The sequence below is a fragment of the Mytilus trossulus genome, chromosome 4, assembly GCF_036588685.1.
Source record: "Mytilus trossulus isolate FHL-02 chromosome 4, PNRI_Mtr1.1.1.hap1, whole genome shotgun sequence".
NCBI lineage: Eukaryota > Metazoa > Mollusca > Bivalvia > Mytilida > Mytilidae > Mytilus > Mytilus trossulus.
In genome coordinates, this window is record NC_086376.1 from 92225936 (window position 1) to 92238427 (window position 12492).

General features: G+C 32.6%; 1 protein-coding gene and 1 long non-coding RNA gene across 2 annotated transcripts; both read right to left on the minus strand.

Moving 5' to 3' along the window:
* Nucleotides 1-3318: 3318 nt before the first annotated feature.
* Nucleotides 3319-8181, minus strand: LOC134716309 (uncharacterized). Its single transcript, XR_010106867.1, has 3 exons — nucleotides 8149-8181; nucleotides 5748-5823; nucleotides 3319-4010 (listed from the first exon to the last, which is right to left on the minus strand). It is a non-coding gene; the product is annotated as an uncharacterized LOC134716309 (long non-coding RNA).
* Nucleotides 8182-9020: 839 nt separating this feature from the next.
* On the minus strand, nucleotides 9021-12063 carry LOC134716913 (uncharacterized; the record flags this gene model as incomplete). Its single annotated transcript, XM_063579931.1, has 4 exons — nucleotides 11664-12063; nucleotides 11478-11487; nucleotides 10772-10924; nucleotides 9021-9545 (listed from the first exon to the last, which is right to left on the minus strand). Coding segments are annotated over exons 1-4 (933 nt in total), but the record flags the coding sequence as incomplete, so codon positions are not given.
* Between the last annotated feature and the right edge of the window lie 429 nt (nucleotides 12064-12492).

Here is a 12492-nt window from a genome sequence, read left to right on the forward strand (position 1 = left end):
TTCTTTTGGCCGGAGCCTTCTTATGCACAACTCATAGTAGTCTCATTTTTTACGTAATCCGAACATTTTCTTGTCCTAATTTATTATTCTGTATAAATTTAATTGGTATCTGGATTATTAACTCATATTCGTACCTACCATTTCGTCCAAAATTGCTGGGTAACTTCGTTCCAATATTTAATAACTTTGGATAATTTGTCTCATGCAATAAAAAAATGTTATCGCAGAGATGTGTCTCGCCTTTTTGTAATTTTGATTATGTTTTAATGTCGAAGTTTTAACTTCTAACTTAAGTTATGACAATATGAACCTTCACTGGGGTACATACCTAACAAATCTCCATGTATTAATAGTTATCAAAGGTACCAGGATTATAATTTAATACGGCTGACGCGCGTTTCGTCTACATATATACGACTCATCAGTGACGCTCAGATCAAAATATTTATAAAGCCAAACAAGCACAAAGTTGAAGAGCATTGTAGACCCGAAATTCCAAAAAGTAGTGCAAAATACTGCTAAGCAAATATATTCCTGGAGTAGGAAAATCGGCTTAGTTTTTCGAAAAATTCAAACTTTTGTCACAGAAAATTTACAAAAATAACCAAATAATTGACATTCATGTCAACACCGAGGTGCTGACTACTGGACTGTGATACCCTCGGTGACGAAACGTCTACCAGCAGTGGCACTCGACCTAGTGGTGTAAATAGTTATCAAAGGTACCAGGATTATAATTTAATACGCCAGACGCGCGTTTCGTAATGAGATGCGTCAATGATAATTCAACTGCATACCAAAGACCGTGACCTATTACAAGTCGTTCCCTTTAAACTAACCTAAACACAAACATTATCTTGTGAACTATGTAAATTAAGGTTGCAAAGCCAATGAACCATGAAAAGCCGGTTTCATTTACATACTTAATATCATTGACTTAACATTAGTAGTTCATCTAAAACTGATATAATCAAAAACTAGTAAACTAAGCAAAATAGACAACGACGAATGGGCCGGCGGAGCCAAACATTCCCCATGGAAATGCGATGTGCCAATACTTATGCAACTGCATACCAAATATCATAATTAAACTGACCAAATCACAAGCTAATCCAGGACGAGGTCACAGTTAAATAAGCAAAAGTTTCAAAGTGAATAGACAATGACCGAGAAGGCAGGGCCAAATAATCTCCATGGAAATGAGATGTGCCAATGCTTTATATACCACTGATTACCAAATATGATTGATCTGCCACTTGTGGTTCACCATAAACTAGACCTAATCACATACTTATACATTTTTAATATTTTATTAACTGTGCATTTGCATTCAGATATCGCAGATCAAATTTATTAGTTCATAGTGTATTAATGTACGTTATTTGGTTGAGTTAATATAAACAAGAACTATCTTTAAAAAAGATATCCGACGTATTTAAATTTGAGTTTATTTTAAAACTATCATTTCGATAACCTTCAGAAGCACAATGACTTAATGATGCAGGACCTCTTTAAAATCTCCATCTGAATGTAACTACAAGACATTCTTTACCTAGTCTAGTTATAAATATTAAGGCAATGATATATAAGAATATTGTGATGACACCTAAGTTTTAAAAAAATCTAGTGCAAATAAAAAGAAACAAATATACATTTACTACTGTTTACATTAAACTTAATTCATGGTTAACAAAGCTAGAAACTATTGGTAGTATAAGTAGTTTCTTTATGTTTACATTCACCAAAACCCCTCGGAAATCTCACATGCGTAGGTGCGTTCTAAAAGTCATGTACGTTCGTACAACAAAGTTTACATTAAAAATTATATAATTGTCCCGAATAAACAGCTGTCATGGATGCAAAGAGCTATGGGAGAAACAATTATTTTTATAAAAATATAAATCTTTGTAAGATCTAGTTCAAATATCTATAGTTTTTCATTTGCTTTCAATCACGATATAATTTTCGAGACGTTTCTTCAAACACAACCAAATCACCCACCAGTACAGCATTTTGTCCAATCACAGAAAGGATTTTCGATCATGCGTAGTCTGTTGCCATAGTGAAGCGTCCTTAAGTTCAAAGTGCACAAACCGAAACTATACCGACTACGTCGGAAAAAGATGTGGAATGATTGCCAATGAGACACTATCCACAAAAGACTAAAATGACACAGACATTAAAATTTAGCCTGCCAATTGATATTTTATCGTGTGTTTTTCAATGTTGTGATGTAATGCTATTGTTTCAGAAAAAGGGAGAAGGTTTGGTACCATTAAAATGTTAAATCCCTCTGCAAATGTTTGCACCTGTCCTAAGTCAGGAATCTGATGTACAGTAGTTGTCGTTTGTTCATGTAATTTATACCTGTTTCTTGTTTCTCTTCTTTTTAATTTATATTAGACCGTTGGTTTTCCCATTTGAATGGTTTAACACTAGTAATTTTGGGGCCCTTTATAGCTTATTGTTCGGTGTGAGCCAAGGCTCTGTGTTGAAGGGCCTGCATTGACCTATAATGGTTTACTTTTTAAAAATTTTATTTTGATGGAGAGTTGTCTCATTGCCACTCACACCACATCTTCCTATATCTTATAACGCCGCTGCCGGCAACAGCATACATGTATATTTACCTGTCTGACCAGACAAAAACTAATTTTGATGATTACAATTTTTATTTGATATGTATATAATCAGGTTTGCAAGTTGTTTCATCAACTTATATCTTGCACAAGAGGTTTTGGAAAGTAAAATGTGAATTATATGACTAAGTAATGTCAAAACTGACATATTTTTTATAGGAAATCTCACACAAATGTTTGCTTTATTATTTGATTGCACACTATGCCAGGGATATCATATATGTCTCAGACATATATACCATTACTCTACCATTACTTTACACTCTTACTATACAAGTCCTTGGTTGTATGATGGGCATGGTGTAGTCTTATATGATTAGAGACCTCCTTTGTTAGTAACAAAGGAGGTCTCTTATCATATTAGCTCCAATCTGAAAATAGGCCAATATAGTGGGGATGCTCAAAATGTTTTTTTTTATTTTTTCAAATTGAATGTATTACAAACATTTTGCCAAAGATTTAAAAAAACATTTATTGTATGGTGATAGAAGTAATATCACTTTTATTGGAATAACAACTTAATATTTTGGCTTTTGTGTGTTTATTTAAAAATACACTAAACTTTTCTCTTTTGAAGATTTCTTCAACAAACGTCAAAGTTTCTAAGTTTCAATATTAAAAGTTGCTCTTATACTGCACATCAAGGTGGGTTTTAACATGTAGCTGGCAGTCTAAGGGATTGCAACACCTTCATACATCAATAATCTTTATTTCTAAACTGCTAAGAAATCTCCTAACATTACAACATATTCTTTAAGACGAGATTACATAAGTGCAATATACATGTACATCTTTCTCCAAAAGTAATCCCTTCTCTTATAATACTTTAGTTTTAATCAAGAGTTCATTATAGTTTTAGGATCTTATAATCTTAAATCATAATTATCATATGTTGTACAATGTATAGCTTCCACCAGCTTGTTAATTTCCCTAAAATTGTGAAAAAATTGTTGCAATACTGACTCCTATAATATAGATTTATTTTCTTCTAATATTTCTTTATTTCAATTTTATAATAAGCCTGCTGTCCATTTTCCATCATTATTTTGCTTTTGTTTCTATTTTCAAAATTTTGTAATGACATAAATGGTTTGCTTCAGACTCAGATTATGCTATTTAATGACCCCTAGAAGAATGATGACTTAGTTTCATTTTCCTAATGACAATGTAAACATTTCATACAGGTATTGTTTTAAATTACAATGTATCAAGAGTTAACTGTTGACAATGCCTGACATCCACCTTCCTTACAGGTTTTGCATGTTGGTCTTTGATGCGAGTATTGATTGTTTGTGAAGTCAATCTCTCCAAGAAGCATTGTTGTAAGAATTATGTCCATCTCTGACTTCTAATTTCACTGTGCTATCAGATCTGGAATATATAATAAAACATGGAATAATGCAACAATCAGACTCAAAAGAAATAAAACTGGAGTACTAGCAAGAATTAGACATTAGTAACAAAAATGTCAATGTTCAAACATAATCAAACTTGATATAGCAATCATCACTTCATAAGGTACTGGTTGCAATTGAAAGAACTGTGTTATGTAGTGTATTTAAACAACAACAAAAAACAATCACATAGTTTTCATTCAATTTGAACCAGTTTGATCCCGCTAACATGTTTTACCCCGCCACATTATTTTATGTATGTGTCTGTCCCAAGTCAGGAGCCTGCAATTCAGTGGTTGTCGTTTGTTTATGTGTTACATATTTGTTTTTCGTTTGTTTTTTTTTTTACATAAATAAGGCCGTTAGTTTTCTCGCTTGAATTGTTTTACATTGTCTTATTGGGGCCTTTTGGAAGTACACCACTAATTCATGGTCCCATTGCTTTCTATGTTAAATTCCTCCGTTTCAAGCAGGCACACCTCTTTTATTTTAAGTTCAAATAAAGTGGCAATCATTGCATGTCAAAGCAACACCTTCTGGTGTCCTGTACTGAAAAAATCAACATAGCTTACATTGCATATAAGAAAGTGCTGGTTCCCAGAACTTCGGATGTACCAAAACAGGTACTTCCGATCTGACAAAAAGGCAAAATGTACCCTCCTTTTTAAATTTCATGCCATTTTTTTATTATTCAAATTTATCAGTCAAAAATTGTTCTACAATGATCACCAGTCATGCAGCTTTCATTTGATACCAAAATTAATAAAATATTCTAAATATTTTGAAAGTTATGTCCATGCGTAGGAACTATTTTGTGTTAAATATGTACTACTTTCTGGTATGTGCTTTCTGGCCGGGGCCGAATTAGTGGTGTTACACCTTTTATAGCTGACTATATGCGGTATGGGCTTTGCTCATTGTTGAAGGCCGTACGGTGACCTATAATTGTTAATGTTTGTGTCATTTTGGTCTTTTTGTGGATAGTTGTCTCATTGGCAATCATACCACATCTTCTTTTTTATAGTTTGTATGACAAGCATGTTCATCTGTGATAGTCCTTTGAATATATTGGTATAAGTCATAAAAAACATCAGCAAACATATCTGTATTGTGATAGTCCTTTGAATATATGGGTATAAGTCATAAAAAAACATCAGCAAACATATCTTTATTAGTGATTCTCACAATGCTTACATTTAGCTTTAGAAAAGACTGTAACGGTTATTTGACAAAAACTCAGTTAGAAATCACAAGCCCACATTAAAATATAAATGTAACATCGGGTACACAAGGCCCTGTAATATGACAGTGGCCCTTACCTGTATTACCAGTAATTGTATTTTTGATGCTGTTTTTTTTACATTCAAGGTAACATTATCATGATTATCAAGATATCAAGATATTTCACGAAGACTAAATCACATTATTTCCAACAGACCTATCTATGATCTTAATCTTCAATGGCAGTTGTCTTGCAGAGAATCAAACATAAAACCTACTACACAATACACCTTATAAACTTATGCTTGGAAAAAGGTAGATAACCATAATAGACTATAACCACAAAATAAAAATTTAAAAACAAAATAGGATTATTAAAATTCATCACTAAAATGCTTCTGACATAATATATGAAGTAAGTTTATTCAAAAGATGTGATGAAAATTTTATTTTATGATTAAATAAGTATCCATCATATCTAAAAAATACTCACATGCTACAAATAATTGCAACTGTCCTAGATATTGACCTCTCAGCAACCTGGCCCATTTTCTTCACTCTTTGTCTGTCTATAAAAGAAGAAAAGTCTCTGCACTGGTATAGGTATATTTTTCTTCATTGTCAAAAAGATCCTCATTATAGGATTAAACACCTTTTTAAAGGAATTTATTGGTGTATAAATTCACTCACAAACAACATAGTTGATATGTAAGTTAGTGTCTTGGTACAGTTTATACACCAATAAATTTCTTTAAAAAGGCGTTTTATCCTTATAATTCTTTAAAATGGAAGATAGAGAATATGTTTTTCAAAATCATTACCTCTATCACACCTAAATTGTGTATTTATGTTATCGAATAGGCCAGGCCTTGCGGTCATAAAACTTTCGAGCACAATTTTTGTACTTAGACTTGAGATTCAACCAATTAAAATACTGGATTTCATGTTTGGAGCATGATTTTTGTTGTCCGAGCACTGAGCAAAGTTTTATGACTTCAACCCCTGGTGCATGAATATATTTGTTGGTAAGCGCAAAAATATGTATTCAGTGAAATTTGCTATCTGATAAAAATTTAACTGCAAAAACTCTTGTTATCATTGAATATTTGTGTGTATTATTTTATTAAACGATTAAAGTGCAGTAAAATTAAATTTTGTTGATGTTGGTGCTTTTATCGACGCCATTTTGTTTACATTGGTTACGAAAAAAAGTTTGGTCAACGTCGTTTATAGAAAAATAACCGAAGTCAAGATCAACAGCAGCATGTACAGGAAGTCCTCTTGACCAATAACAACAAGTATTCCCTAATATGCAAATCATATACGAATTATTGCTTTATAAACAATCAGGAGTAAAACTGTATATAAGTGGGTTTTTATTTATATAATGGTGCAGGTAAATATTTTGGATGCAGAGTTATATCCTGTAGAAATTGATGGTTTTAAATGAGATTGTTTTATAATAAGACAATAAAGACAACAACACCCATCAATTACCGCATGGTTAGAGTTTATTATGGTCGACATGTTTGCCAACAAGGGTGGCGTCTTCAGGATAATATTAAACATGAAATCAAACAGTAAAGTACAAATTTTGCGGTTGTGTGGTTCGCCGAACAATAGAGGTTGTTATGACGACATTATAGATATAAATAGAAAGTGAAGTAAAATAAAAATATAGTATAGTTAAAAGTGAAAGTTAGTCAATAAAGTTATTAACGATGTGGTTAGCAGCTATTCTTACACATCTGTGTAGTTGTTCTCATAGAGGTTTCTAGTGGTAATATTGTAGAAATGATGAAAGTATATCATAAAATGTCAGTTCATTTCCAAATTGGACAACACCCTACTGGCCATCCCGAGATTGTTTTAGTATAACAGTCAAATTTCATCTTTTGGGGAAATTTCCTTGACTTTATTGCACTTACCAAGAATATAATTGTCTATTCTTTATAGCTGTCTTATTCACTCAGTAAAGTAAAATATCACAGACAATGGAAATTGTAATTTGTCAAACCTCAATAACAAGCCCCACGGGAGCAATATATAAAAGGCATTTGTAGTGATTTAACATCTTTGGAAAGTATATTTCTTTCTTAAGTTCTTGGGATAAAAGATTGAATGCTCTTTTCAAAAATATTAACAACAGACAACTTTTCTAGGCATGTTTTGACCTCACAAGGGTACTGTAACAATTCGCCGTTTCAGAATCTAATGCATTCTGGGTAATATTTTCAAAAGCGTACACCAAAGCGTTTTGATTGGTTTAAAACGTTATAAACAATGGAAATTCAACCAATGACGTAACGTTATTTTCACTTTGGGGTACGAACAATAAATACCCATGATGCTTTAGATTCTGAAACGGCCAATTGTAAAAATTTACTTGTGTAATTTTATTTTTGGAGAAGATGAAGGGGAGATAATTCAAATATTAAACTTTTATTTTAAATCTTACATTTAGGAAGGTCAACTTGCCCATGACTAACATAAGTATCTGGCGAATTAACAAACATTTGTATAAAAGTTTTTAAATATTTACATGTATATGGCATATCTGTATCATTACTTATAAATTATAAGAAGATGTTGTATGAGTAATACTTGCCAACATTCCAAAATGCTTATAGGGGTTTTTATGTGCAAGATGGCTCTCATTGTCCTACAAAATATTTAAAGGGGCCTTCAAATTTTGTTTAAAGGTGTATATTTGCTTGTTAAATCTTTTAGAATACTATTCCTGTGGTTAAACTGTGAACAAAATTTCCATTTGAGAGCAATCCATTCTCTCACATAGTGACAATTGGTAGATATGTGCCAATGAGAAAACCTACCATCCAAGTCACAATGTATAACAAGGTTAACAATTATAGGTTAAAGTATACTACCCATACCTGTCACATGACTCTGTCTTCTGAACAGTTGAGCTTTCCTCTGAGTTTCCCACAGCTTCCTCATTCCAATTATCAAACCAGGAGTCATAGTTTTCAATTGATGGTTCCATTGGATCAATGTTGTTTGTTAATATGTCTAACCAGTTCAACTCTCCACTGACCAAAATAAAAGACTGAGCATGTAGAGGCAACTAAATTATCAGAATAACTTAACTTTTAACATGAAATATATAACCTATACTAGTATACATGTATATATAGTGTTTGTAGATGAAAAAATTATTCAGAAACAATGTAATAGAAAACTTTCAATATAACTCAGGAGATATTCAATTATATGCCACTTTTACTGTACTTTTTTTTAGCATAAAGAAAAACCTTTGAGTGCACATGGTGCACACTTGATTCTACAAAGCTAAAGGGGGCAATAGTTTTGTATTCTATTCATTCAAAGACTATGCATTAGTCTGTGATCTGTCTTTTCAACAGTAGTAATTGGGTAAGGGGATGTCTGACAGTCACTCAGAATAAATGTATAGATAGGAAGAAACACTGTTCAAAACTTGTATGCCTACCTTTTTTAATTAATGGATCAGTGTTTAATGCCACTTTCAGCACTGTTATGCTACTTCTTGGCATTTGGATGTTAAACATGTTAAATTTGTTTGTTACTTGATGAAATTTTTGCTGTCCTTATGATCTTGCTCTATATATATTTATTTTACTCTTGCAAGTATATAATTACTTACTTTAACGTAATGAAATACTTACACATCTTTAGCTGTAGGGACTGAAACATCATTAGTGTTGTCTGGATGCACATTCTCTAGCATATATAGAAATCTTGAATTTTGAACTATTTTTTAAATAAGATCACATGTCCCTTTAAGTTCCCTCAAAACTTTCTGGTGGGGTGTTGAACAAAATAAGTTATGGTGAATCAAAAGCCACAAATCTAACACTGCATCAAATTGAAGAGAATTTCCATCAAAAAGATTTAAAGGTTTATTTGTTCTCATCAAATAGTCATATTGAGCATCATACAATGCCACACAGTAAGTGTCTTTAGTAATTTGGCAAGTTGGAACTGCAGAAATGTTGTTTTTGATAAGTTTTTTGTTTTTTAGTTGTTTGTGTTTACAGAGCGAGACTGAAATAGCCTGCATTAAGACCTGATCATACTTTGTGGCTTCATCTAACGTAACATCTGAAAGGTCTTTTTCAGCAAACTCATCTCCATCAATATCATCTTCTTCAAACTCTTTCTCAAAGGAATATTTAGGTGTTGTTATAATTGAAGAAGTTTCCATCACATTCATGACATCTTGGGATAAACTTTTGTCAGATGGAAAAAGAATTATATCAGCATTCCCGTAAAATAGATTATGGCTTAATTCCTACAATGATCCAAATTTAAAGAACTGTTGGATTCAAAACCTTATTAGTCATGATAGTAGTACATTACAAAAAAAATAAAGTGGTTGTTAGCACTGAATGGTCAAGATTGCTTTTATTTTGCAAATTTAAAATGAAATATTGAATTGTATTTTGCTAGACAAATTATACATTTTAATTTGAGTTGTCTCTCTTAGTTCCTGATTGTACATTTGTAGTTGAACCTATTTCTGATCATTTTTATATCAGATTCATATATCATGCATTACTGAAGTGTACTGATGAATTTTTTGATAAAAAAAGTTTTCTTGACAAGTAAATTAATTCAAATACACATCATATTGTTACTTGAATATTATATGTATAATTACTGCACACCAACCCATTTCACAGCTACATGGTATATAATTTTGCAATTCTAAAAAACAAGTTTTACTTATCAACACCAATTCATATCCATGTTATATTCATATCATGTGTATATTTGCAAAAGTAGTGTACAGTGCTGTAAATTCATAAATTATTGCGAGGTTTAATTATTATTACAAATGTATTGCAAAAGAGTTGTAAACACAATAATTTAAACTCTTATTTTCAATTATTTTATATAAATCCAACAGGATTTTTGTCAAAATCGTAAAAATTAAAATCGCATTTCAATCTAAAATGACAAAATCTCAATAATTAATGCAAGCAATAATTTCTGATTTTACTGTATACTAGTATTTAACATACATGTTCAGTAGTTGTCGTCTGTTTATGTGGTTCATAAGTGTTTCTCATTTCTCGTTTTAATATAAATTAGACCGTTTATTTTCCTGCTTGAATAGTTTACACTAGAAATGTTTTAGGCTCTTAATAGCTTGCCGTTTGGTGTGAGCCAAGGCTCCATGTTGAAGGCTGTACCTTGACCTATTATGGTTTACTTTTATACATTGTGACCTTGATGGAGAGTTGTCTCATTGCCCTTTATACCATTTATCCCTTTAGCTATGTACATGTATTAACAATAAATTGTAGGACATTGTCTAGATAGGATCTAAAGAATGTTCACTTTACTGCACTATTTTGTTTGTCCTATTAAAATATCAGAGGAACATAGACCAAAACAGAATAACAGTGCTTATGTTGCTATTCTGATAATAAAATTCTCAACGAGGCCTTCAACATGGAAATATATTTTCATAAGAGCAGATATCAGTGTTGAAATGTATTTACTCTTACCAACTAAAGTTGTACCATACAACATGAATGCTCCACATCCACAAGGACACTCTGCACTTTTTCCTTTTGCATGTGTATCCAAAATAAAATTTGTTGGGTGTGGTAGCAACTGTGATAACAAATGCTGAGTCAAAACACATGCAACTTGTGTGGCCTCCTGTATGTTTGAGATGCGCCCGAGTCAATTACACTTTACTACAGAGATCGACTCGTAACGGGAAGAAGAAGAAGAAGAAGAACTTTTGGATCAGTAATTGATCTCTCCTTTTGTAAATAATTAGATAAACAATCCTCATGTCTTGCTGAAAGAAAAAAAAAAGGAAGGATAAAAATCATTAGAGAAACAATTGCCTTCACTTAGTATAACTCACAATATTTCTCCACTCTCAACAGTCACATTTCTGCACCTGTCCCAAGTCAGGAGTGTCTGGCATTTGTTAGTCTAGTATGATTTTTAATTTCAGTGTATAATTGTGAGTTTAGTTCATGTAGTATGATGTCCATTATCCATGTTATCACTGAACTAGTATACATATTTGCTAAATGGCCAGCTGAAGGACGACTCCAGAGGCTGGAGTTTCTTGCTGCATTGAGTACACAATGGTGGCCTTTGGCTGTTGTCTACTCTATGGTCGGGTTGTTGTCTCTTTGACACATTCCCCATTCCCATTCTCAACTTTACATTATATCTGTTTTAATTCTTTCGTTGCCTTTTGTGTACTCAAAAAACAAGAAGAACTTTTGTGGATTTCGCTAATTATTTTCTTTCCAGCTTGCCTCAGGTGGTGTAAAATGAAAAAAATTAAAGTCTGGTGAAATCTGATTCATTACGATTGGTGTGTGTAATGCCCCTTTCAGCACATTACAGCTATTTGCAGTGCTCATGATTATTGTGCTATTTGTTGGAGGACAATAACAAAACCAAGATTACAAATTTACCTTTTTCACTGAAGAATCTCTCAAGTGCTCTAAAAGCTGGCATATGATTTGGACGTACCATGTCATGAAGATATAACTTGAGAGCCATGTAACCTTTCAAAAATACTGATGAGGAGAAAAAAGAAAGCTGAGGACTCCTCCATCCAAAACATACTTTACATTGATCACTAAATGACTGGCCAGGCAACATAGGATTCGTCATTTGTGAGGGGCATGGCACTCCAGCATTGACTGCTTGCAGCTCGTAACCTTTGTTTGCATAAATATCCTTCTTCTTCTTCCGAATACGGGAGTAGACTCCTATGTAGGAGTGTAAAACTTCCCGGAACTTGTGTGCTATGTTGTTGTTGTTGTTGTTGTTGTTGTTGTTGTTGTTGTTGTTGTTGTTGTTGTGTATCTTCCCTCCACTGTTTGGAGAACTGTAGTGTTGAATACTCAGCACTACATATATATATGCACTGTCCCACAATTCCTACAAAACTAAAAAGAAGTCTATATACACTAAGAGCGGAATGGTTTCTAATGTGTTTCAATCACTCAATAATTTTAAAGTTATGATAAATGTCAATGATATGCAGGTAAGTTATTCAAGCACATTACTTGTAGTGAATGTCCAGAGCGGTACTACGTGCAATATGGAGTGCATAACATAATCCTCTACTAATACACTCCAGTCTATTGTAAAATTGAGGTAGCACTAGGTGACTAGACGAACAATTCAGTATGATCTGTGTAAGCTGAGTTGGTTCTGATGTTATTTGTTGGTATAATCCCGGTGACATTTCC